Source organism: Mesoplodon densirostris, chromosome 3 (assembly GCF_025265405.1).
Source record: "Mesoplodon densirostris isolate mMesDen1 chromosome 3, mMesDen1 primary haplotype, whole genome shotgun sequence".
In the NCBI taxonomy this organism is placed as follows: Eukaryota; Metazoa; Chordata; class Mammalia; order Artiodactyla; family Ziphiidae; genus Mesoplodon; species Mesoplodon densirostris.
Genome location: NC_082663.1, coordinates 61,828,246 through 61,851,592, shown reverse-complemented (window position 1 = coordinate 61,851,592; position 23,347 = coordinate 61,828,246). Strand labels below are relative to the sequence as shown.

General features: G+C 42.4%; 1 protein-coding gene across 1 annotated transcript in view; it reads right to left on the bottom strand.

Annotated features, from left to right (window-relative positions):
- IQGAP2 (IQ motif containing GTPase activating protein 2) overlaps window positions 1–23,347 on the bottom strand; it is a 296,229-nt gene that overhangs the window by 229,987 nt on the left and 42,895 nt on the right. The window contains exon 2 of the mRNA XM_060093062.1: window positions 17,079–17,178. Within this exon, the coding sequence (XP_059949045.1) occupies window positions 17,079–17,178 (100 nt within the window). The remainder of the gene's footprint in view (window positions 1–17,078; window positions 17,179–23,347) is intronic.

Sequence of the window (23,347 nt, the reverse complement as noted above, 5' to 3'; positions counted from 1 at the left end):
TGGATAACAGTGTATATCGCACATGAGTGCCACCATGTGGGGACCACCATCTCCACAATAAAATGCCCAAGCACGGTCAGCTAGTCTGTGTTCCCCAAAGGGACCCATACAATTCAGAAGTGAAAATCATCAATTACCAGCAAGAGCTATTTAACGGAGAGAATCAGCGCCCCTCACAAGGCTCCTCTATGCCAAATCACACTGGATAAGAATCCCAACGTGGGACTCCTGAGATGACTACATCATTCACACAGGTAAACCAACCTCACCCGCTCTGTGCCAGGCCCTGTACAAAGCATTAGGGCTACTGGGAGTAAGAACATCTTCCTCAAGGAGCTTCCTGATGGCTAGCAAAGGACAACAGGTGGTAAAAGTCACCATCAACTATAATGAGTTCAATGGGAGCAAAACAAGGACCCAAGGCAAAACCCAGGAGGGAAGGACTCACCACGGGAAGGTCTCCAAAGGGTCAGACAAGTGTGGGCCACTGAGCCAGCCTCAGGAGGTACCCATCGACTCCATGGGTACTACAGAGCCAGGAAAGGTTTTAAGCAGGAAAGACCTTCATCAGACTTCCCGGCTTCTCCCTAATCATATTAATACAATAAGCTGTAGGTGTGATCTACACAAAGAAGATCAGTGTTCTTCATCCAAGAGATGCCCATAGTTACCAAACCTCATAGTTACCAAACCAGGCTCAAGATAAGTGTAAGCATGTTGGTCCAGCTGCAGGGTGAACCCTGCTCGTGTCATGAGACAAACACAGTGGATCACAATCAGCATTTTCTGAAAAAATGAATTAGAACAGAACAGTAAATGTCAGGGTGTGTTGTATATACCGATGGTTAAGGGTTGTTCTGTGAATCTCTGTTGTTTAGTTAGACAGACATGCACACTTCTGCACATCATCTCACACGGGTATCTGGGGTCATGATGTAAAACTGTTTTACTCCGGGTCACAAGGTGTTAAAGTCATTTCTTAAAGTGTATGTCACAAGTAGTGAATTATTAATAAATCAGCAACAGAGGATCTCTAATGGGCCCCTACCATAGTTAAATAAAGCTGAACTTGTTTTTGTGTTGGTTTCAGTCTCCTGCTTAATGCCAAGAGAAACGCTGACCCATAAGCACTGTTTCAGGTAAGTCATTTGTCTCACTGAGTCCTACGAAGCAGTCCTCTTTATACACCCCCCCCAATCTATTCTAATCTAATTTATACACATTCCTTCAGATGTGTCTCTGGAACTCTTGACCTGTTATAAAAATGTAATTCTCCTCTAGTCTCAACTTTTTGTTTACACTTTCCCCACCTACTTGTTTTAATGGCAATCTGGCTTTTCCTTCACGATACCACCTCTCATAAACCAGGGATGATGGTTCCCCAAATTTCCTTAACTCGCAGGACCAAAGAAGGGAGGGTCATTCATCACCATTCCCATTGAACTTTCTTCCAGGCCATGTCCTATCACCTCTGTTCCAAGATGTCTCCCTGTACCTCACTCCTGTCTCATGCCCCAACCGTGTCACTCTTCTCCATCCTGATCCACAACTTTCCTTTCTTGCCATAATCACTGTGTACCTCCCATGCCCACCTCTGTTTGGAGGCTTCAAGAAGGTGGATGAGGGCTTCCCTGGTGGGCACAGTGGTTAAGAATCCGCCTGCCATTGCCGGAGACACAGGTTCGAGCCCTGGTCTGGGAAGATCCCAAATGCCGCGGAGAAACTAAGCCTGTGCGCCACAACTACTGAGCCTGTGCTCTAGAGCCCGCGAGCCACAACTACTGAGCCCGTGTGCCACAACTACTGAAGCCTACGTACCTAGAGCCTGTGCTCCACAGCAAGAGAAGCCACTGCAATGAGAAGCCTGCGCACTGAAACGAAGACCCCAACACAGCCAAAAATAAAAACAAATTAATTAATTAAAAAAAAAAAAAAGGTGGACGATCTTGGGAATACCCAAAAGCACAGTTCAGAGATTTCCTCCTCCATCTAAAGATTTCACCTCCATTCTACTCACACTGCACACAAGCCCCACCACACCTTGGAGCTTATCACTACCCAGGAATACTCCACCTTTAAGATCTAGGCTTCCAAACCTCTGGCTGTAGCTTTCTGTTTACCTACTTCTCCACTTCCTTATTCTTTTAGGTCCTGACCTTCACCCTCATCAGAGCTAGTTCCTTGACTCTTGCTACTGCCCTCCATCTTACCCATACTGGCTTCACGAGCCTCCTTGTTGCATTGGGACCTCAAGGCTACCCAATGTCAATGATGCTCACACGAACACCCTGGGGTCCCTGTTTCTTTCTTTCTTTTTTTTGGGGGGGCCATACCTCATAGCATGCAGGATCTTAGTTCCCTGACCAGGGATCGAACCCATGCCCCCTGCAACAGAAGCACGGAGTCCTAACCACCGGACCGCCAAGGAAGTCCCTGGGGTCCCTGTTTCTATGACTTTCTCAGAACCAACGTGCCAATCCCTGAGCCTAGTTACCCCGTTCATCTTCTCTCAGCTTGGAAAAATTCACAGGAACATGCTGACTGGCTCTATGAGGAAAACTGAGAACTTTAGTTGGCTCTTCAAAACTGCCCAAGCTTTCTATCCAACCCTGGCTGATGCACGATCACTTTCTCTACAGCAACTGTTTTCATTTCTCCATTCTCCTATCCTTCTCCTTCTTACATCAGCAGATGACTACCCTCAATACCCTTCCTCTTCCCATCTCATCACAGAGGAAGAGATGTCCATGTTCTTTTCATCTGAGCAGGGGTGGGAAAGCTGGAGCTGCTGAGGTGGCATCAGTCAGAGATGAGAGTGTAACTCTCAAACCTCAGTGTGCATCAACCTTTACCTGAGTGATGTGGTTTTTTTAATCTGTGGTGGAGAATTTTTATTTATTTGTTTGTTTATTTATTTATTGAAGGATAGTTGATTTACAATGTTTCAGGTGTACCACAGAGTGATTCAGTTATATATACACACATCTATATGTACATATATTCTTTTTCAGATCCTTTTCCATTATAGGTTACCTGAGTGATGTGTTAAAATGCAGACTCCAGGGCCCTAGAGATGGATTTGCAGGGTCTGGAGCAAACCCCAGAAGCCTGCATTTACACACGCACCCCTGTGACCCTTATGCAGGTGGTAACTGAATTTGAGAATCACTGTCCAAAGTCATCCTCTCACTCAGATGATGGAGCTGCCTCAACTTTTGCCCTGTGGAATACCAGAGACAGGAACAGCTGGATATTACAAATTATTTGAAGAAAAAAAAATCAATGAACACTTAAGCCAAGTAAGACTGAATGAGGAGAGTATGGAAATGACAAGAACTGTGAATTCTTGAATTCTTCTTCTAGCACCAAATGGGTTCGAATTTCTTAGCAAAAATGGAAGATATATGACAAAAATGTACAAATGGCTAACTCCCCCACCCTAATAATTCAATGTTTCACTAAAAGCAAACAAAATGAATTTACCAAACAATAAGCTTAATATTCATTTTTATTTCTGTGTATTTTCACCACTGAGCTTTCTACTAATAATTTTTCTGATCAGCATGACTTAGAACCATGGGAGAAAAGTTATCAACAGCCAGGAGACCTTTATCCTAATCCCAAATCTGCCACTAACTCTACCATTGAATGAAGTTGATGAACTTCTCTGTGCCTCAATGTCCCCATATACCAAGTAAGGATTTGCACTCTTAGAGGAAAGCAAAAATGTTCAGACCAAAAAGCCAGTGAAAGACCATCCTACAAATGAGAGACAAGAAAAAAAATCACTGTGTAACAAGCTTGTACCAATATTTTCCTCCACCAGCCTTGCTTGGAGTCCCTCTATGCCTTGAATGATGACACTGTTCTATGACTTTTAAGCATCACAGCATGAGGCAGCATCTGGTGGTGAGATTCATACAGGAAGGAAGAGACCTCAGCAGTGTTTGCTCTTCATACCTTTTGATGTTTCAACAAAAAAGCAAAGCATTCTTTCAAACCAGTCATAACAGTGGCAGAACCAAAAAGACAAGCGATGAGTTGCATGTAGAATCCAGTCACAACCCAGAAGAAAGATGCACCAAAACTATCTTGAGTGAGAAGAGAATAAAATCTGCATCACTGAAAAGTGCAAATTCCTACTAAAACTTTAAGAAGACTGATAGAAAAGAGACCGGAGAGAAGAAAGCGAGGGAGGGAGGGAGAATACAAGGTAAATTCCTCCCAGAACAAACTGTTAGTAGAAGTCACAGTTAAAACAAAACAAACAAGTAAGCAACAGAAAAAGGAAAAAAAGAGACAGAAAAAGAGAAACAGAAAGACAATGTATGGCTATATTTTGCTAATTCTACCAAAACTCAAGAACTGAAAACTCATCAAGAATAAGAACAATGCTGTGCGGCATGACCAAAAACGAAAAAAAAAAAAGAATGAGAACAAAGCTAGTCCACATAGAACCTAGAAACCAAGACAACCCAAACCAAGGTTTTGAACTTAAGATATGATCAAAACACATGAAGAAATAAAGAAGTCAGACAGTGTTAGCCTTTAAGCACACAGGTTTTGAAGTCAGACAGACTGAGTTGGAATACAGTTTATGTTGCCAGTTAACCGTGACCTTAGAAAAGTTACTTAAGTTTTTCCAGGACTCAGTTTCTCCACCTATAAAATGGGGATAAGCCTGTGTAAGTTGATTGCTCCGGGCACCACGCCTGGTGACTGGACACTCAGCGTGATAACCCCTGTAGTAAAGAATGTTGGAGACCATGGAAAATTCCAAACACCTCCCAGCTCTCCAGCTTCAAAAAGCCTGAGAAACAAATGTGAACTCTGGGATCAAATGTCAGTCGCTCAAATTCTCCTTGGCTAGAAAAGATTCATATTGATTAATTGTATTTAAAAATATCAGCGCTCTGAGAAGTTATGCTTTCATCTGTCAGTTCACACCTGACTGGCACTTATCCAACATAAACCCAAGGTTAGAACTCAAAATCTGTGAAATTAAAAACAAAAGTCTCCCAACCCTGTGTCCCAACCCCCCAGGCTTGGCTGATAATCCCGCTGAGTCTAGATCTGCCCCAAGGCATTTGACCTCCCAGTGTCCTCTGTTCCCTAAATCCAGTCCCTTGTCAAACCCTATGGCTTCTCCCTTTATAACCTTAATGTCTGTGCCTCCCACTCCCGCTCCACAATCCCAGGTCACTGCCCAGCTGGATGGCAGCCCCTGAGGCTTCAGCCACAAGCACCACACCCCGGCAGGCAGGGCTGGCTGGTACCCTATCTCCTCTGGTTCCACTGAGACAGCCTACTGAGCCTCACCCTCACCCAGGCTACGCCCATAACCTTCTTCTCACAGGTTACTCCCTCTCCCTACCGTTGGGATGTGCCTTGCTGGGTCGAGCCCTGGCCTGCCAAAAAAGGTCCTGTGTCTCTCTGGCCTATGACTCCCGAGGCCAGCCGGTTAGAAGGCAGCCCCAAACAGACCAGTCCTCGGCGGCAGGCCCTCCCCTTGGAGGAGCCAGACCCTGAGAAGGGCCCCTGCTCTCAACTCAGCTGCGCCCCCTGCCCCACCAGCCTGCCAGCAGCTGCACGGAGCAATCCCGCCCTTCATCTTGTCCCCCTGGATGGCAGAAGTGAGGGCAGAGTCAGGGAGAGAACAAGGAAGAAGGGGGAAATGAAGAATTACCATAGAAACATGAAAGCTATTTATGGTTTGAAAATGCAGTTAGGAATTCCTTAAAACTTCATTAATGTTCTGTATACAGCAGCAACATGTCTCTCAGTAAGTTGATTACCAAGAAAGATATTTCCCTTCCAATTCCAAATTTCTATTAGCATTGTATATGAACACAGCCATGGGCAGCATCCCTAGGAATAAAGACAGTGAGGTCCAAAAGTGCAGAGGAAATCCAGAGGATTCTCTAAAGCATTCTCCAGTCCATAGATTCCTTTTCTTAAAGTATGTAATCATAAATATTCAGAGTTAAGCAATCCTACACACCAGGCTCTCCCTTGCTTAAACATTTGTAACATTTCTCCTTTCAAAGCTGATTCTCTAACTCACTACTGGGTAAGGCCAGAGCTTGAGGCTTGATCTAATCAATGAGGTGTCCTTTTGGTATCTGAGTTGTAAGCATTGACACAAAAGGAATCACACCCGTGTTTTGTTTCCTTTCCAGGGCACATACAAAACTGTCCCAGACTCGCTAATACAAAGAACAGCTTGGCTCACATAAAGAGCTCTTTGAAGATAATATTTCTAAACAAGCCCATCACCAAGGGAAGGCTTTTTCGCTTTGTTTATTTTCAGAGGTAAGACAGAAAAAGTAAGCACAGCAAAAGATCTGTATGCATTTTCTCTTTCCTTAAAAAACAAATATCATATTTCAGGAACTTTCCTTGGGAAACACAATAGCAACCCCATTCATAACTATTTGCTCAACTGCAATTTGCAAACTCCCTCTCCATTTCTTGCCAAGATTCCCTCTCCCATTCCCTGACCTTCATAACAGCTCCAGCTGGATTTCCTTCCTCAATCCCCAAAGAGAACCCACTTTCTTCAATTCTGCACAGTGGTCCTAAAAAACTGAAGAACTGAAGTTCTTAAAATAGACTTATTTTCAATATTTAAATATATTTTGCAGAGATTAATATGAAATCTACTCAGCAGTATTAATTCTTTTGGAAAGGCAACTCCTTTCATTTAAACAGCGAGATTTCCGGCATCAGAGAGAACTTTCAAAGTCCATATAAATTGCAGACTTGTTTGCCTCATTTCAGCAAAATTCGCACTGCAAAGAAGCTATCAAGTTGGCTTTCAGGGCCTACCTGAAAAGAAAACTTAATCCATTTAGTATTATTTAATATGGTAGAGGAAGGAACAACTTAGTTTAAAATGGCTCACAATTCAAAAACATCAAGGCATAAATAACTTAGTACCATCATCATTTAGACCAAGTCATCATCTAATTCCTGGTTTGGTTTTTGACAGTAATAAAGTCTATACCCCCCAAACACACACAAACTGACCCTTTCTGGGGTCAATTTCAAAAGGCTATGTACACACCCTGCAGAAGGCAGCTTCTAAGGTGGCCCTCAGTGATCCTCACCTTCTTAAATTCATGCCTTTGTGTAATCCTTTCCCCTTGAACACAAGACAGATTTAGTAACTTGATTCTAATGAATAAAATACAGCAAACTACGGGATGTCATTTTTGAGAACAGGCTACAACAAGACTGGCTTCTGCCGTACATGCCCTTTCTTGCTCTTGGGCTTGCTCACCCTGATGGAAGCCAGCTGCCACGGTGTGAGCTGCCCTAGGGAGGGCCCATATGTCAAAGGAAGCCTCTGGCCAACTGCCGAGGAGGACTAGGTCCTCAGTCCCAAAGTCTAGCTGCCAACACCAAGTGCGCTTCCGGAAGCAGATCTGCCCTGCCTGAATCTCAAGAGGACTGCAGCTTTGTGAGAGACCCAGAACCAGGGGACCCAGGAAGCTCTGCACAGATTCCTGACCCTCAGAAGGGAGATCGGCTCGGTGCTTTGTGACCACCTAGAGGGGTGGGATAGGGAGGGTTGGAGGGAGACACAAGAGGGAGGAGATATGGGGATATATGTATATGTACAGCTGATTCACTTTGCTGTAAAGCAGAAACTAGCACACCATTGTAAAGCAATTTATACTCCAATAAAGATGTTAAAAAAAAAAACAAAGAAAAATAAAACAAACAAACAAAAAATCTGTGGCTTAAGTCACTAAGTTTGAGACTAAACACAGTCATGGATAACGAATATATATGCCAGACATCCTCTGCCCTCCTGCCACCATTATGATTAGCTCTCCATGACATCATCTAAACCCTTTAGCCTGTAGAGAAACACACCTCCTAGGGTGAAGAGCCACTTTGTAAAGCAGTTATCTCTCTTTTTTGAGATATGCCCTAAAAATATGCGTTTTTCATTTTTCCTTCATTGCCATTAATATTAGTGTTTTGAGACTTAATTAAGAAGTCTTTATGCACAGACTTCATCATTTTATAAACTGTGAGCAATAATTTCAGCCACAGCTGAAATACACAAGCTACCTCTTCCTCTCTTCATTCATTGAAAAATACTCTATACTCTTTTCTGGGTATCTTCTAGTTTACTGTAGTGGCATTAAGTTGTCTAGAACTACTAGACAGTGGGTCAGTGGGTCACATCTGACTATAATATAGAATCTTCCATCAAGACAAATATCAAATTTGACATCCAGGCTGACAGTCTAACCAAATCATCTAGAATCCTGTCTACCATGAATCTAATTCATATCCTACTTGTTAACCCCAGGAGAACTAAAACATACAGGAAACAGAATACAACCAATCCTCATTAGTAACAAAAATTCAATGCTGGGCATTAAGTAATTCATTCAAATATGGGGGAGACACGATGTCACGGATACCTTATAATTGGGGTATTTGACCCAGATGGTGATGTCAGAGAAGGATTCTCTGAAAAAAGTGAGCTTCCATCTGAAGACAGAGCAGAGTCTCACTCAATAATGAGGAAAGGGAAGCAGCACATGCAAACATCCCGTGTAGGAGAAAACATGGAAATGAAAAGGGGTCAACGTGGCTGGAAGACAGAGCAATAGGGAATGGGGCACATGATGCAACTGGAGAGGCTGGAAGGACTGGACTACGCGAAACCTATGAGTCCCTAAAGCAGTTTGGTTTTTATCCTGAGTATTGAGAAACCACTGGAAGATTTTGAACCAATCAGAATTTTGAAAAGATTCATCTGATAAAGGACTAAAGCAACCAGAGGTGTGGGGAAACCAGTCAGAGACCACTATAGCAATCTAGCAAGTGATGTTGGAAGCCTGCAGTAGATTGATGGTGGAATAGAGAGGTGAATACATGAGAGAGATTTAGGAGGATGGTGGGTTAGATACAAGGAGATACCCATGCACACACATACAGAGAGATTAATAAAGCAAACAAAAGTGAAGGAAGGAATTTTAAACTCATGAGTAAAAGCTTTAACCTCATAGCAGTGAGCTTTTTTGAGCCCAGAATTATTAGTTGTATGGTCTCCATCTCCCAAAGTGACCCTATTGTGCCTGTATCCACACGGTGGATGCTCACAAAAAAATTGGTAAACGGTGTTTAGACATCTCATGTATGTTTGGAGTACCTTCTATATGCATTTTATCTGCTAAACACCATTTAATCATATTCAACAGCTTTACGAAGGACCTCTCCAAGCCAGGCTGAGCAAAGGAACTTTTCTTTAATAACAGCTTTAATGAGATATATATACAATGACTCTTTCCAGTGTACAATTCAGTGGTTTTTAGTATATTCAGAGAGTTGTGCAATCATCACCATAATCAATTTTAGAAGATTTTGGTCCCAGCAAAAAGAAACTCATACCATTAGCATCACTTCCCAACCCCCCAATCCCACCAGCCCTAGGCAACCACAAATCTACTTCTGTCTCTATGGATTTGCCTATTCTGGGCATTTCATATAAATGGAATCATAACAATATGTGTGGCCTTTTGTGTCTAGCTTCCTTCATTCAGCGTATTTTCAAGATCCACCCATGTTGTAAGTATGTATCAGTACTTCATCCTGTGTTTTTTAAGATTATTTTTTTTAGAGCAGTTTTAGGTTCACAACAAAATTGAGGGGAAGGTACTGAGGCTTCCCATATACCTCCTGCCCCCAAAGACATGCACAGTCTCTCCCATTATCAACATCCCGCACCACTGTGGAACATTTGTTTTAACTGATGAACCTACATTGATGTATCAATCACCCAAAGTCCACAGTTACATTACAGTTCACTCTTGTTTCTATATATTCTATGGGTTTGGACAAATATATCATGACATTTATCTATCACTGTGGTATCTTACAGAGTATTCTTACTGCCCTAAAAAATTCTCTGTGCCTCTATACTCATCCATCTCCCAGCAACCACTGATACTTTTACTGTCTCCACAGTTTTACCTTTTCCAGAATACCAAATACTTGGAATCATATAATATGTAGCTTTTTCAGATAGGCTCTTTTCACATCATAATATGAATTTAAGGTTCCTCTGTGGTTTTTTATGGCTTGATAGTTTATTTCTTTTTAGTGCTGAATAATAGTCCATTGTCTGGATGTACCAAAGTTCATTTATTCATTCATCTACTGAAGGACATCTTGATTGCTTCCAAGTTTTGGCTGTTATGAAAAAAGTTTCTATAAACATCCATATGTAGCTTTTTGTGTGGACATAGCCTTCACTCCACTGGGTAAATAGAAGGAGCACAATTGCTGGGTCATATGGTAAGAATGCGTTTAGTTTTGTAAGAAACTGTAGAACTATATCCCAAAGTGACTGTACAATTTTGCATTTCCACAAGCAACAAATGAGAGTTCTGTTGCTCCACATCCTCGTCAGCATTTGGTGTTGTCAGTGTTCAGATTTTGGCCATTCTGGTGGGTGTGTAGTGGTGTTTTGTTGTTGTTTTATTTTGCATGTCCCTGATGACCTATGATGTGGAGCATCTTTTCCTATGCTTATTTGCCATCTATATATCTTCTTTGGTGAGGTGTCTGTTAAGGTCTTTGGCCCATATATTAATCAGGTTGTTTTCTGACTGTTGGGTCTTAAGAGTTCTTCATGTATCTTGGATAACATTCCTTTATCAGTGTGCCTTTTGCAAATACTTTCTCCCAGTCTGTGGCTTGTCTTCTCATTCTCTTGACATTGTCTATTGCAGAGCAGAAACTTTTAAACGTAATGAAGTCCAGCTCACCAATTCTTTCTTTCATGGATCATGACATTGGTGCTATATCTTAAAAGCCATTGCCAGGGACTTCCCTTGTGGTCCAGTGGGTAAGACTCCGTGCTCCCAATGCAGGGGGCCAGGGTTCGATCCCTGGTCGGGGATCTAGATCCCACATTCATGCTGCAACTAAAAGTTCGCATGCCACAACTAAAGATCCTACACGTCACAACTAAGACCCTATGCAGCATGCATGCATGAATGAATGAATAAATAAATAAATAAAGCCATTGCCATACTCAAGTTCATCTAGGGTTTTCTCCTTTATCATTAGCCTCTGAGAGTTTTATAGTTTTGAATTTTACATGTTGATCTGATCCACTTGAGTCAGTTTTTGTGAAGGGTGTAAAGTCTGTGTCTAGATTTCATTGCATGTGGATGCCCAGTTGTTCCAGCACCATTTGTTGAAAAAGACCATCTTTGCTCCATTGTATTGCTTTGCTCCTTTGTCAAAGTTCAACTGACTGTATCTACAGGGGTCTATTTCTATGCTCTCTATTCTGTCCCACTGATCTATTTGTCCATTTTTTCACCAGTACCACAATGTCTTGATTACTGTAGCTTTATATTAAGTTTGAAGTTGGGTAGTGTCATTCCTCCAACTTTGTTCTCCTTCAATATTGTGTTGGCTATTCTAGGTCTTTTGCTTCTCCATATAAACTTTAAAATCCAGTTGTTAATATCCACAAAATAACTTTCTGGAATTTTGATTGGGATTGCATTGAGGCAACAGATCAAGCTGGGAAGAATTATCTTGACAATATTTAGTCTTCCTATCCATGAATATGGAATATCTGTTTATTTAGTTCTTTGATTTCATTCATCAGAGTTTTGTGGTTTTCCTCATATAGATCTTGTATACATTTTGTTAAATTTATACCTAAGTATTTCATTTTGCGGGATGCTAATGTAAATGGTAATGTATTTTACTTTTAAATTCCACTTGTTCGTTGCTGGTACATAGGAAAGCAATTGACTTGTATGTTAACCTTGTATCCTGCAAGCATGTTATAATTGCTTATTAGTTCCAGGTTTTTTTTTTTTTTAATTCTTTCAGGTTTTCTATATTGTCGATCATGTCATCTGCAAACAAAGATAGATTTTATCTTCCTTTCCAATCTGTATATCTTCTATTTCCCTTTCTTGTTTTATTGCATTAGCTAAAACTTCCACTATAATATTGAAAAGGAGTGATGAGGGGGAATACCTTTGGCTTGTACCTGATCTTAGTGGGAACGTTTCAAGTTTCTCACCAGGAAGTATGATGTTAGCTGTAGGGTTTTTGTAAATAGTCTTTCTCAAGTTCAGGATGTTTCCCTATATTCCTACTTTACTAAGAATTTTTATCATGAATAGGTATTGAATTTTGTCAAATGCTTTTTCTGCACCTAATGATATAATCATGATTTTTTCTTATTTAGACTGTTGATGTGATGAAGCACATTAACTGATCTTCAAATGTTGAACCAGCCTTGCAAACCTGCGATAAATTCCACTTGGTTGTGATTTATATAGTTCTTTTTATACATTATTAAATCTGATTTGCTAATACTTTTTTATAGCTGAATAATGTTTCATTATATGGCTATATCACACACTGTTTATCCATTCATCAGTAGGCGGACATTTGAGTTGTTTCCACTTTTTGCTCTAATGAATAACACTTCAATGAACATTTGTGTGCAGATTTTTGTGTGGACATAGGTTTTCAATTTTCTTGGGGATATACCTAGTGGTGGAATTGTTGGATCATATAGTAACTCTGTATTTAATTTTTTGAGGAGCTACCAGACTGTTTTACAAAGTAGCTCCACCATTTTACAATCCAACCAGCAATGTATGAGGGTTCCAATCTCTCTACATCCTTAAAAACTTGTGATTGTCATTCTTTTTGAATATAGCTATCCTAGCATGAAACGGTATCTCACTGTGGTTTTGATTTGTATTTCCCTTATGACTGATGTTAAGCAACCTCTCCTGTTCTTATGGTTCATTTGTGTATCTTATTTGGAAAAATGTCTATTTAGAAACTTTGCCCATTTTTTTTTTTTCCGTTACGCGGGCCTCTCACTGCTGTGACCTCTCCCGTTGCGGAGCACAGGCTCCGGACGTGCAGGCTCAGTGGCCATGGCTCACGGGCCCGGCCACTCCGCGGCATGTGGGGTCTTCCCGGACCGGGGCACGAACCCGTGTCCCCTGCATCGGCAGGCGGATTCTCAAACACTGCGCCACCAGGGAAGCCCTGAAACTTTGCCCATTTTTAAATTAGGCTATTTACTTTTTATGGTGCGTTGTAAGAGTTCTTTATATATTCTGAATACAAGTCTCTTATCAAATATATGATTTGCAAATATTTTCCCCCATTACATGAGCTGTCTTTTCAATTTCTTAATGGCATCCCTTTGAATAAAAAAGGTTTAATGTTCATGATGTCTAATTTATCTAGTTTTCTTTTTTTGGCTTGTGCTTTTGGTGTCAAGTCTCAAAAACACTGCCTAACCCAAGGTCACAAAGATTTACTGCTGTGTTTTCTTCTAAGAGGTTTACAGTTGTGATTCATACATTTAGATTAACACAACCATTTTAAGATAATTTTTGTATATGGTATGAGGTAGGGATCCAAATTCATTTTTATGCATGTATATATCCAGTTGTCTCAGCATCATTTGTTGAAAAGACTTTTTCTTCCCCACTGAATTGTCTCGATTGAATGATTTTTAGATTAAACTAAGCTTGCATGGCTGGGATAAATCCCACTTGATGGTATACAAACCTTTTTAGATGTTGCTGAACTCAGTTTGAGTTTGTTGAGGATTTTTGTATTTGTATTCATAAGGGATACTGGTCTGTAGTTTTCTTGAGGTACCTTTAGTTTTGGTATCAGAGTAATACTGGTCTCAACAGAATGAGTTAGGAAGTGTTCTCTCCTCTTACATTTTTTGGAAGAGTGGGAAGTTTTTTGAGTATTGACTCAATCTTTTTTACTTGTTTTACACCTATTCAGTTTTTTAAATTTCTTCTTGAGTCAGTTTTAGTAGTTTGTGTCTTTCTAGGAATCTGTACATTTCATCTAGGTTAACTAATCTGTTGGCATATAACTGTTCATAGCATTCCATCAACATCCTTTTTATTTCTATAGTGTTGGTAGTGATATCCTCCTCTGAATGAAGCAACCTTTAAATGGTCTGAGATTAATGATCACAGAATCTTGAAAGAAATAAAACCAAAATTAAAGATACACTGGACTCTTACAATTCTGAATTTTAAAAAATTTTGAGTTACAGGACATATAGGCTAGGTATCCTTCCAGTTCTCACCCTTGGAAAGAAAAAATAGAGGCACAAAGACAGACCCAATACATCTCTACTTGAAGTGCACCAAAGTCAGTTCAACTGACTTTGATCAGCTTAAACAAGAAACTTTAAACAAGAAACAGTTCCTAGCTAAACTTTCACATTCTAAGTGTACCATTCAGTAGAAATTCAATATTCTAAGGCAACTACACTCACATGAACACACACGTGCATGCACTATAATAAACCCGGTATGATAAATTCCTAAGGCATTAACATTGTAAAAGAATCAGGCAATAAACCCTTTCAAATAAATAACTTTTTGAATACTAACTCCCCCCTTCATTTATTTCCTGAGTTCAGGACCATCGAATTCTGTATACTATGCTTTCTGAAATCATAGCAAACATATCTATTAATAGCCACGCAATTTTTAAATACTCCATAACCAAAAAACAGCTTCCCTGAAAGTCATAACAAGTGTTCAGATATTAATAAAAGATTCATAAATACATATTACATTTAACCTCTCCTTGTAAGATAAATTTATGAAAACAATCCTAGAGGAAAAGCTGTGTATTTTACAATCTATTCTTTCAACAAAACTATTCCTAAGGAAACTTTCTTCAAAGAACTTGGGCTAATTGTTACGTTGACCTTTTTTCCCTTTAAACTTTGTCTTTTAAAAAAATAAATAAATTTATTTATTTATTTTTGGCTGCATTGGGTCTTTGTTGCTGTGTGCGGGCTTTCTCTAGTTGCTGTGAGCAGAGGCTACTCTTCGTGGCGGTGCATGGGCTTCTCACTGCGGTGGCTTCTCTTGTTGTAGAGCACGGGCTCTAGCACGCGAGCTTCAGTAGTTGTGGCACGCAGGCTTAGTTGCTCCGTGGCATGTGGGATCTTCACAGACCAGGGCTCGAACCCATGTCCCCTGCATTGGCAGGCAGATTCTTAACCACTGCACCACCAGGGAAGTCCATTACGTTGACTTTTTGAAATCAAAATTTAACTACAGAATTCTTGATGACAAGCTTCAAAGCTATCTTGATACATTCAGAAGAAAACTATGACTTATGTTATCACCATACAGTTGACTGGTACTATAGTTCACAGAACACTTACACCTTCTTAGTTGATTTTTAGAAGAAAAAACAAAAAAAAATCCATGAAGTAAGTAGGGCAGGTAGTGGTAATATCTTTATCATCCCTTACAGGGGAGACAAAACTGAAGTTCTGACAAGTTAAGTGACCTGTCCAAGGTCACAGAGCTCAGAATTGGTGGACCTAAGGCCAGGAAATTCAGTCTACTAACTCCCGCTCACACATCTTCCCCTCCGTGTGACACTGATCCCCACTTGTAGAACCCAGGAGGCAAAAACTTAGAACGCAAAGTGCGTGTCAGGAGGAAGTTTCCACTAACTCTCCTTAAACTTTTTCATTGAAAGCATGTTTATTTTGATTTTTTTTAAGTAAACTTATTTATTTATTTATTTTTGGCTGCATTGGGTCTTCGTTGCTGCGCGTGGGCTTTCTCTAGTTGCAGAGAATGGGGCCATTCTTCGTTGCAGTGCGCAGGCTTCTCATTGCGGTGGCTTCTCTTGTGGAGCACAGGGTCTAGGTGTGCGGGCTCAATAGTTGTGGCACGTGGGCTCCGTAGTTGTGGCTTGTGGGCTCTAGAGCACAGGCTCAGTAGTTGTGGTGCACGGGCTTAGTTGCTCCACAGCATGTGGGATCTTCCTGGACCAGGGCTCGAACCTGTGTCTCCTGCATTGGCAGGTGGATTCCCAACCACTGCGCCACCAGGGAAGTCCAGCATGTCTATTTTGAATGTCTGTGAATCCCTCTCCCTATCTAACTTTAGCCACAATTTGACTAAAAGCATGTTTTTAATAATCTTAGACTGACAGTGAGTCTTCAGTGGCTTGCAACCTAACTGTCAACTTCCAGACACATTAAATAACCTTAAAAACTGAGCTTTTAGAGCTTAGAGCTACAAGGCTCTGTTAAAACATTAAACAACCTTGGAAAACCCCCATTTAAGCAATTTTGAGGCCAAATTAGTGCATGTGTCACTGAATGTTCTTCTACAAAACAGTGATTAGAAACCTCATTCTTCTAGCTCTGTAGGTAGCTATTTATCAGTGATCAGAGATAATTAACACCAATGACCATTAACTCAATGTTTATTTTCTACAGAGATGAAAGAGCTGGAACATATCTGTCCATGAAACAATACTGTTGCTTGATCACAGCACAAAGCATTAAATCAGAATCTAACCCATGGCATATGGGCACTGCAGTATGCACCCAGCAAAGGACAAAGTTCTGATTCCCCTGATACCGAGGCCTAAGTGCAAATACTTTATCTTCACTTTCTCCTTGGAGAACCCAACATTGACTTGTAATCTACAAAGTCTGAAAGAGTCAGTGTGATTTTAGAGACAACATATCCTAAGTGGTCGCACAACCATGGGTTGAAAAGGAGATTGCTGTCATAAACCAGTTTAGTGAACGATGGACTTCAGTCTGAAATGCTATTTTTCTACTGGGTATATAGGAATATATAATTATACATTAATTAATAAGAGTAGTAATAATTATAATCATTGGGGTAGAGTTGGGGAAAAGATATAAGGAGGCTCTGGAGGAAAAGGAAGTTGATTTAAGTCTCTGCTGCTTCCCCACATCCGTGCCAGAGAGATGAGAAATTCTGAAATAATCTGCAATTTGCCTAGAGATTTCCTAGGAGGCTCTGAGGAAGAAAAAGGAACAGTTGCCTCCCTAGTGCCTTGACCATGGCTGTGGTAGCCACTTTTTCTCAGTTCTGCCATTTACAAAACACAGGTGGTTCTTCTCCCATTACCTTACTACCAAAAAGGCTGCAAATGAGTTATTAAAAATACAGTACTCCAAAGCTCATCTCCTAGAGAAGGTGCACAAATAGACTAAGTTTGAATCTTACCTTTTGGCTTCCTCCAGGTGGCACAAATATTCATACGCGATATTCTGCCGCCTCCTCTCATCCATCTCCTCTGCCGAGAGTCTTTCATCGTCCACAATAGCTAGAAATAGAGGATAACATCACATGACTTGTTAAGGGCAGTGTTCATCAAATAATGAGACGACCAACTAGGAAAAACGCATATGCAGCTCAACACCGAATAATGAGAGATGGAGGTATTGAAACATCAAGCGCAGAAAGAGATTTGCTGTTGGATTTTACAATATTATATTATTTCTAACAGAAAATGCAATACTGAAGTACAAGTTGACATGAAATAATAGAAGGAGAATAGCAATCAGATTTCACAGACATGATGCCACAGGATTCAGACAGCCTCAAGTCAATTAGAGGACAGTCTACCAGCAACAACTTTGCTCAATAAGCTTGTAGAATTGGTCCAATGGCTCAGCTTGGACCATCCTAGAAATTCTGGGGTTGAACAAAGAATCTACAAGGACCTGTGTTTTAACACTCCTAGAAGGAATTAAGGTTTCTCATCCAACCCAAATCCTACTTTACAGATGACAAAGTCACTAAAGTTCCTCCCTCATTTATCTCTTGGTCTTTACAAGGCTAACTTTCCCTGGTCAACAGGTATCCAAAAGAAAAAAGCCATGGGGACAGCCAGTGAGCAGAGTCTCCAAGCCCACACCTTTATTCCAACACAAGCCTAGTTTATAAACTGCCATGCTTCAGCCTTGCTTTTCTGTAGAGTACAGCTTCCCCGTTTCCTGATTGCACTTCCTCTGCCTGCGGGCTCAACAGTACCCCACAGCCGCCAACAGTCACATCAGCCAACTCTCAGCTGCCTATTTACACGACAACACTCCTCCCTCATGCAAAGGCCCCCTTTTTCCTGTTCAGTTCTGAACTTTCATTCTGATGGTCGTAAAATGAATGTGGTTTCTCATTTGTTAGATTACTCATCTAACGAAGACAATGTGTGCAGGCAGCAAGGCTGTGGCCATGAGGGGCAGGACCGTCCGTGTTTGCTCTTTTGTTCCCCAGCCGCCAGCTCCAGTCAGCCATTCCATAAATGGGACCCCTGGTCCCAAGCAGAGGAGAAAAGGATGTGAAGGTCATCCATCCATCCCTAGGAAAGGCCAACCCCATGCCCTACTGATGAGGAATATGAAATATCAATCTGGCAGACAAAAGGAAGTAACATTTTGAACTCTTACTGGGCAAGTACAGTGCTCGACACTTAAGATCGAAAAAAAAAATACCAAACCCTCAAAGAACTCAAAAGAAAGGGGAGATTAAATTTATGTCAATATAAAAAATGACGGAATACCGTAAGCATGGAAATATGTACTAGATGCTTATTTATTGAGTAGTTACTTTCCTTCAAGGGTTAGGCAGCGTTTTCTATGCAGTGTTTCATTCAAGTCTCACAACTCTCTCTGAGGCAGGTGCATAATCTATCCCACTTTACCCTCTGAGCAAACAGGCTGAGAGGCCATTTGCCCAAGTGAAGAGCAGAAACATTAAAGCTAGCAGTACTGGGATGGGATGGAAAAAGCAAGTACAGCACTTTGGGAAATGTCTTTGTTTATGGGGGAGGAAGAAAAAGCAGCAGCAGGAGAGGCTGGAAGAGCACTAGGACAGGCTGGTATACAACAAAAGCAGGGCCAAAGGAGCAGGAGTTTCCACACGGATCACTATCCTTTTCCCTATTCCCACCCCGCCCAACGACTCCCAAGTTTCCTTGTGGCTCAATTCCTTAAAACGGGGAGACCTCAGCCTACACCAACGACACCAAGAGGGCTCAACAAAGATTCGTATTTGTCAAAAGCATCTTTCTTTTCTTTTTTTTTTTTTTTTTTTTAACAAATTGAATCTGATTTAACTTTAGAAGAGAGCTTTCAGATTTAGGAAAAGTACTGAAGCTCTCGAACAACCCTCCTCTGCACCTCCACTCGGAGACCCCAGGCCTTTGGCATCTCTCCCCTGGACTCTTGCGACAGTCCTCAAACAGCCCTCCAGTCGCCACCCCTCCTCCACCCATTCTCCTCACTGTCCCCAGAAGCATCTTTCTAACATACAGTCCTACTGATGCTATTCTTCCTCCCCAAACCTTCGATGGATCCCCACGTCTTACAGAACAAAGTTCAGGAAGAAAACACGTTCTCTCCCCTCCCCTACCTGAAGCCTACAGTTCAGCCACCCTTCCTGGCAGCACCACGTTCCAGGCCCAAACCACTCCCTTTTAAGTTGGAGTTCTTCTGCTCTCCACCATCTCTCTGTCTAGAAAGCCACTGTCTCGCCTGTGTGTGACACCTCTGTATCTTCTTGAGCAAACTTCTGTGGATCTCGAAGTCCGAATCCATCCCCAGTCCTCAGCGCCTTGGTCCACATTTCTATTATATCACTCATCGTGGAAGCCCCCACTGTAACTGGGTCACATCTCCCTCTCCAGACTGGGGATTCTTTAGAGGAAACGACTCTTTCGCTTCATCTTTTATGTGGTTCCTTGCATGGAGAGGGCACTCAAATATGTGCTCAACAATTATCTTCCAGTGAATCTTTAGTAATGAGCTAACCATCATCCTGCCATGAATATACTTTGAAATTATGATCTTCTCATCCTGGGTTTTCTTAGAAGATTCCCAGCATGCCCGCATAGCATCAGCTAATCCTCCATCTCCATTGTTCCTAACAGTTAACCCCCAGGACCCCCCATGACTACCAGCTTCTCATTTTAATTTCAGTCTAAAGACTGCCTCCCATTTCTGACAGAATATTTTCATTTTATGGTGCCTTCAGCATGTTAAAGCTTGCAAGCAATAGAAAACTCTTAGTCGGAGTCCACCTGGTCATTTTGCCCTCCTCAGAGGTAAAGGTGGGGTCACTCTCACTGCCACCTTCCTTCTTGGCTGCTGCTTCCTTCCAGCCTCAACCAGCCCACCCAGAAGGAGACGGAAGCACCAGCAGCGCTGGCCCCCAGGCCTCTGCCCCCCAACTGCCTCCACAAGCCATGCAGCATCCTGCCAGCCCAGAGCTGCTGGGGGCCCTCAAACTCTGACATCACCCTGTCCAAAGAGAAGATCTGACTTAACATTTGAATTAAAACACACTCTCCCCACAAAGCTTTATATCGCCACTGCAACGTTTTGGCCATAGCTGATGGAATTCTGTCTTGTTTTTTTATAAATTTATTTATTTAATTAATTTACTTATTTCTGGCTGCATTGGTTGCTCGCAGGCTTTCTCTAGTTGCGGCGAGCGGGGGCTACTCTTCGTTGCAGTGTGCGGGCTTCTCATTGTGGTGGCCTCTCTTGTTGCGGAGCACGGGCTCTAGGTGCGCAGGCTTCAGTAGTTGTGGCATGCGGGCTCAGTAGTTGTGGTTCGTGGGCTTAGTTGCTCCGTGGCATGTGGGATCTTCCCGGACCAGGGCTTGAATCCATGTCCCCTGCATTGGCAGGCAGATTCTTAACCCCTGTGCCACCAGGGAAGCCCCTCTACCTATCTTTAAGGCTCAACTCAAGGGCCACTTCCTTCCCAAAGTCTCCCCTGACTATTCCTGTTCACACTGTCCTCTCTCCTGGTACTGAAACCGGACAGGACCCTGTGGGAGCCTCCCGGATACAAATCCTTTCCGGGTCCCCTGTTCCTTGTTTGCAGGAAAAAAATTTTAGCCTCCTAGACCTTCCCTGAGTACCAAAGGACAGACTCAAACAGTTACTAATAAGGGAAGGGACGGAATGCAGAAACAAAGAAGGAGCAGAAAAGAAACTCTAGTGCAGCGATGGGCAGGGTCCCGGTTCCTCCTCAAGGAATATATATAACAATACCTTTGAGTTCACTGAGCCTGGCTCTACAGTCTGTGAGCCACAACTACTGAGCCCACATGGCACAACTACTGAAGCCCGTGCCTAGAGCCTGTGTTCCACAACAAGAGAAGCCACCGCAATGAGAAACCCACGCACCGCAACGAAGAGTTGCCCCCACTCGCCTCAACTAGAGAAAGCCCGCACGCAGCAACGGAGACCCAACACAGCCAGAAACAATAAATAAATAAAATTTAAAAATAAAATAAATAAATTTAAAAACATATATATCTTTGAGTTCTTCTACAGGAACTAAGGCCCCCACCCAGGTGGAGGATGGTAACTTCAGGCTGAGCACAAGATTCCTAGAGCACCACCCTGTTACCTCACCACCAGAAGAAGAAGAAAGCCACACACTCTGCAGCCCTCACCCCCAATTCTGCCTATAAGAACTTCTCCCCGAAAACCATCAGAGAGTTTGGGGGTTGTGAGCACGAGCCACCTGTTCTCCTTGCTTGGTCCTGCAATAAACCCTTCTCTGCTCCAAACTCCCACGTTTCGGTTTGTTTGGCCTCACTGTGCGTGGGGCACACAAACCTTGAGTTTGGTACCAGTACCTCCTATACTTCTTCGTTTAACAGTAAACTCCTAGAAGACATATCTGTGTCCTCACGGTGTGCAGCACACTTCCCTGCACAGGCTGCATGCTCCATTCAAATATGTGATGAACATATAATCTTTTATCAGGAAAGAGTAATAAATGGGCTTTAAAGTATCTACGGGGAGGTAGTTTTATTTGCCTATTTACACTGAATAAAGGACGTGGTCATTGATGGAGCAAATACAGCGCCATTCTGTAGACTTTACTCGACTCAGATTCAATTCACAGATTCTATGAGCCAGGCATGAGTCAAAGCACCAGGGACGGGGCAGTGAACAAACCAAAAAATGTTTTCCCTCATGGGGCTTCTTTTTACATATCCCTTCCTTCCCTCCTGACCCAGCCCACTGGACCACATACCTGGCTACTGCCCTTGAGACCACACACACTTCAGTCTCACCTTCCTTCCTTCATAACCTATTGTCAAAGTGTAAGCCAAGGTTCCGAGTGTGAGAATGTCTTAACCATGACGAAAGCAGATCCCTCTGGGCCACAGAGGTTGCCTGCAAATATTTCTGCGTTACTCAATATTTACTAATTAGCAACTTCTAATAAGAGCCACTGGCATGGATGACACTGCCATTTAAAAAGCCATCACGGGGCCTCCCTGGTGGCGCAGCGGTTGGGAGTCCGCCTGCCGGTGCGGGGGACGCGGGTTCGTGCCCCGGTCCGGGAAGATCCCACATGCCGCGGAGCGGCTGGGCCCGTGAGCCATGGCCGCTGGGCCTGCGCATCCGGAGCCTGTGCTCCGCAACGGGAGAGGCCACAACAGTGAGAGGCCCGCGTACCGCAAAAAGAAAAAAAAAGAAAAAAACAAACAAAAAAAAAACCCGTGAGCCATGGCCGCTGAGCCTGTGCGTCCGGAGCCTGTGCTCCGCAACGGGAGAGGCCACAACAGTGAGAGGCCCGCGTACCGCAAAAAAAAAAAAAAAAAAGCCATCACGGAGCTGATAAAAGAATACACTTAAGCATGACTTTATCGCCTATGAAGCACTTTTCCATGTTATTGAGTGCTTTTCATCAACTCCCTGGAAGATAGCAACTAACTCTTTCTTACAATTGAGGAGAAGGGGGTCATGCAAGGGGAAGGGCCCACCTACAGTTACTGCTGGGTCAATGGCAGAGCCAGGGCTGGAACTGAGGTCCCTCAGCACCTCAGCCCCTGCTCTTTGCCCAGTGCCATGCTGCTGCTGAATCTGAATGAGCTGCGGAAGGCGCTTGTCACTGCCAAGCCCAAGGGAAGATCACTGAAGTGCCTTCAGAGTTGTTTTTATTTTAAAGCAAACTGATTAACTGAGACTTCCTCTAAAGTTCATCTTTACTTGCTGCCTTGAACCCTAAGAAACACGAGGACGTTCGTTGTGGAGAACAACTTCCTGAAGTATTAGCGACTCACAAAACACTTTCTGTTATGTTAGCTGACATTGGCTAAAAGATGGTAAAGCAATCACATTCTGTGGACATTGCATTATAGGGTTTATTCAGAGGTTTAAGGAACAGAATGAGTCTGTAGAAAAGGTTTTGAAATAGAACTATAAGGTTAGAGACAGAAGGAACCTAAGGAGATCATTTTTCAAAGGACATCCACAAAATCCACCAGGAAAATAGCCCAAGACCTACCTTATTCATGAAGGAGTTGGCGTGGTCACTTGTTCACTTCAGCTACTCTACTAGCTCCCTTCACACAAGGACACCAAGGACACCATCTCCTTTGTATTAAAATGTATTCATTTGTTCAACAAATATTACAGTGGCTGCTTTGTGCCAGTCTGTTCTAGGGACTGGACACAGGTGAC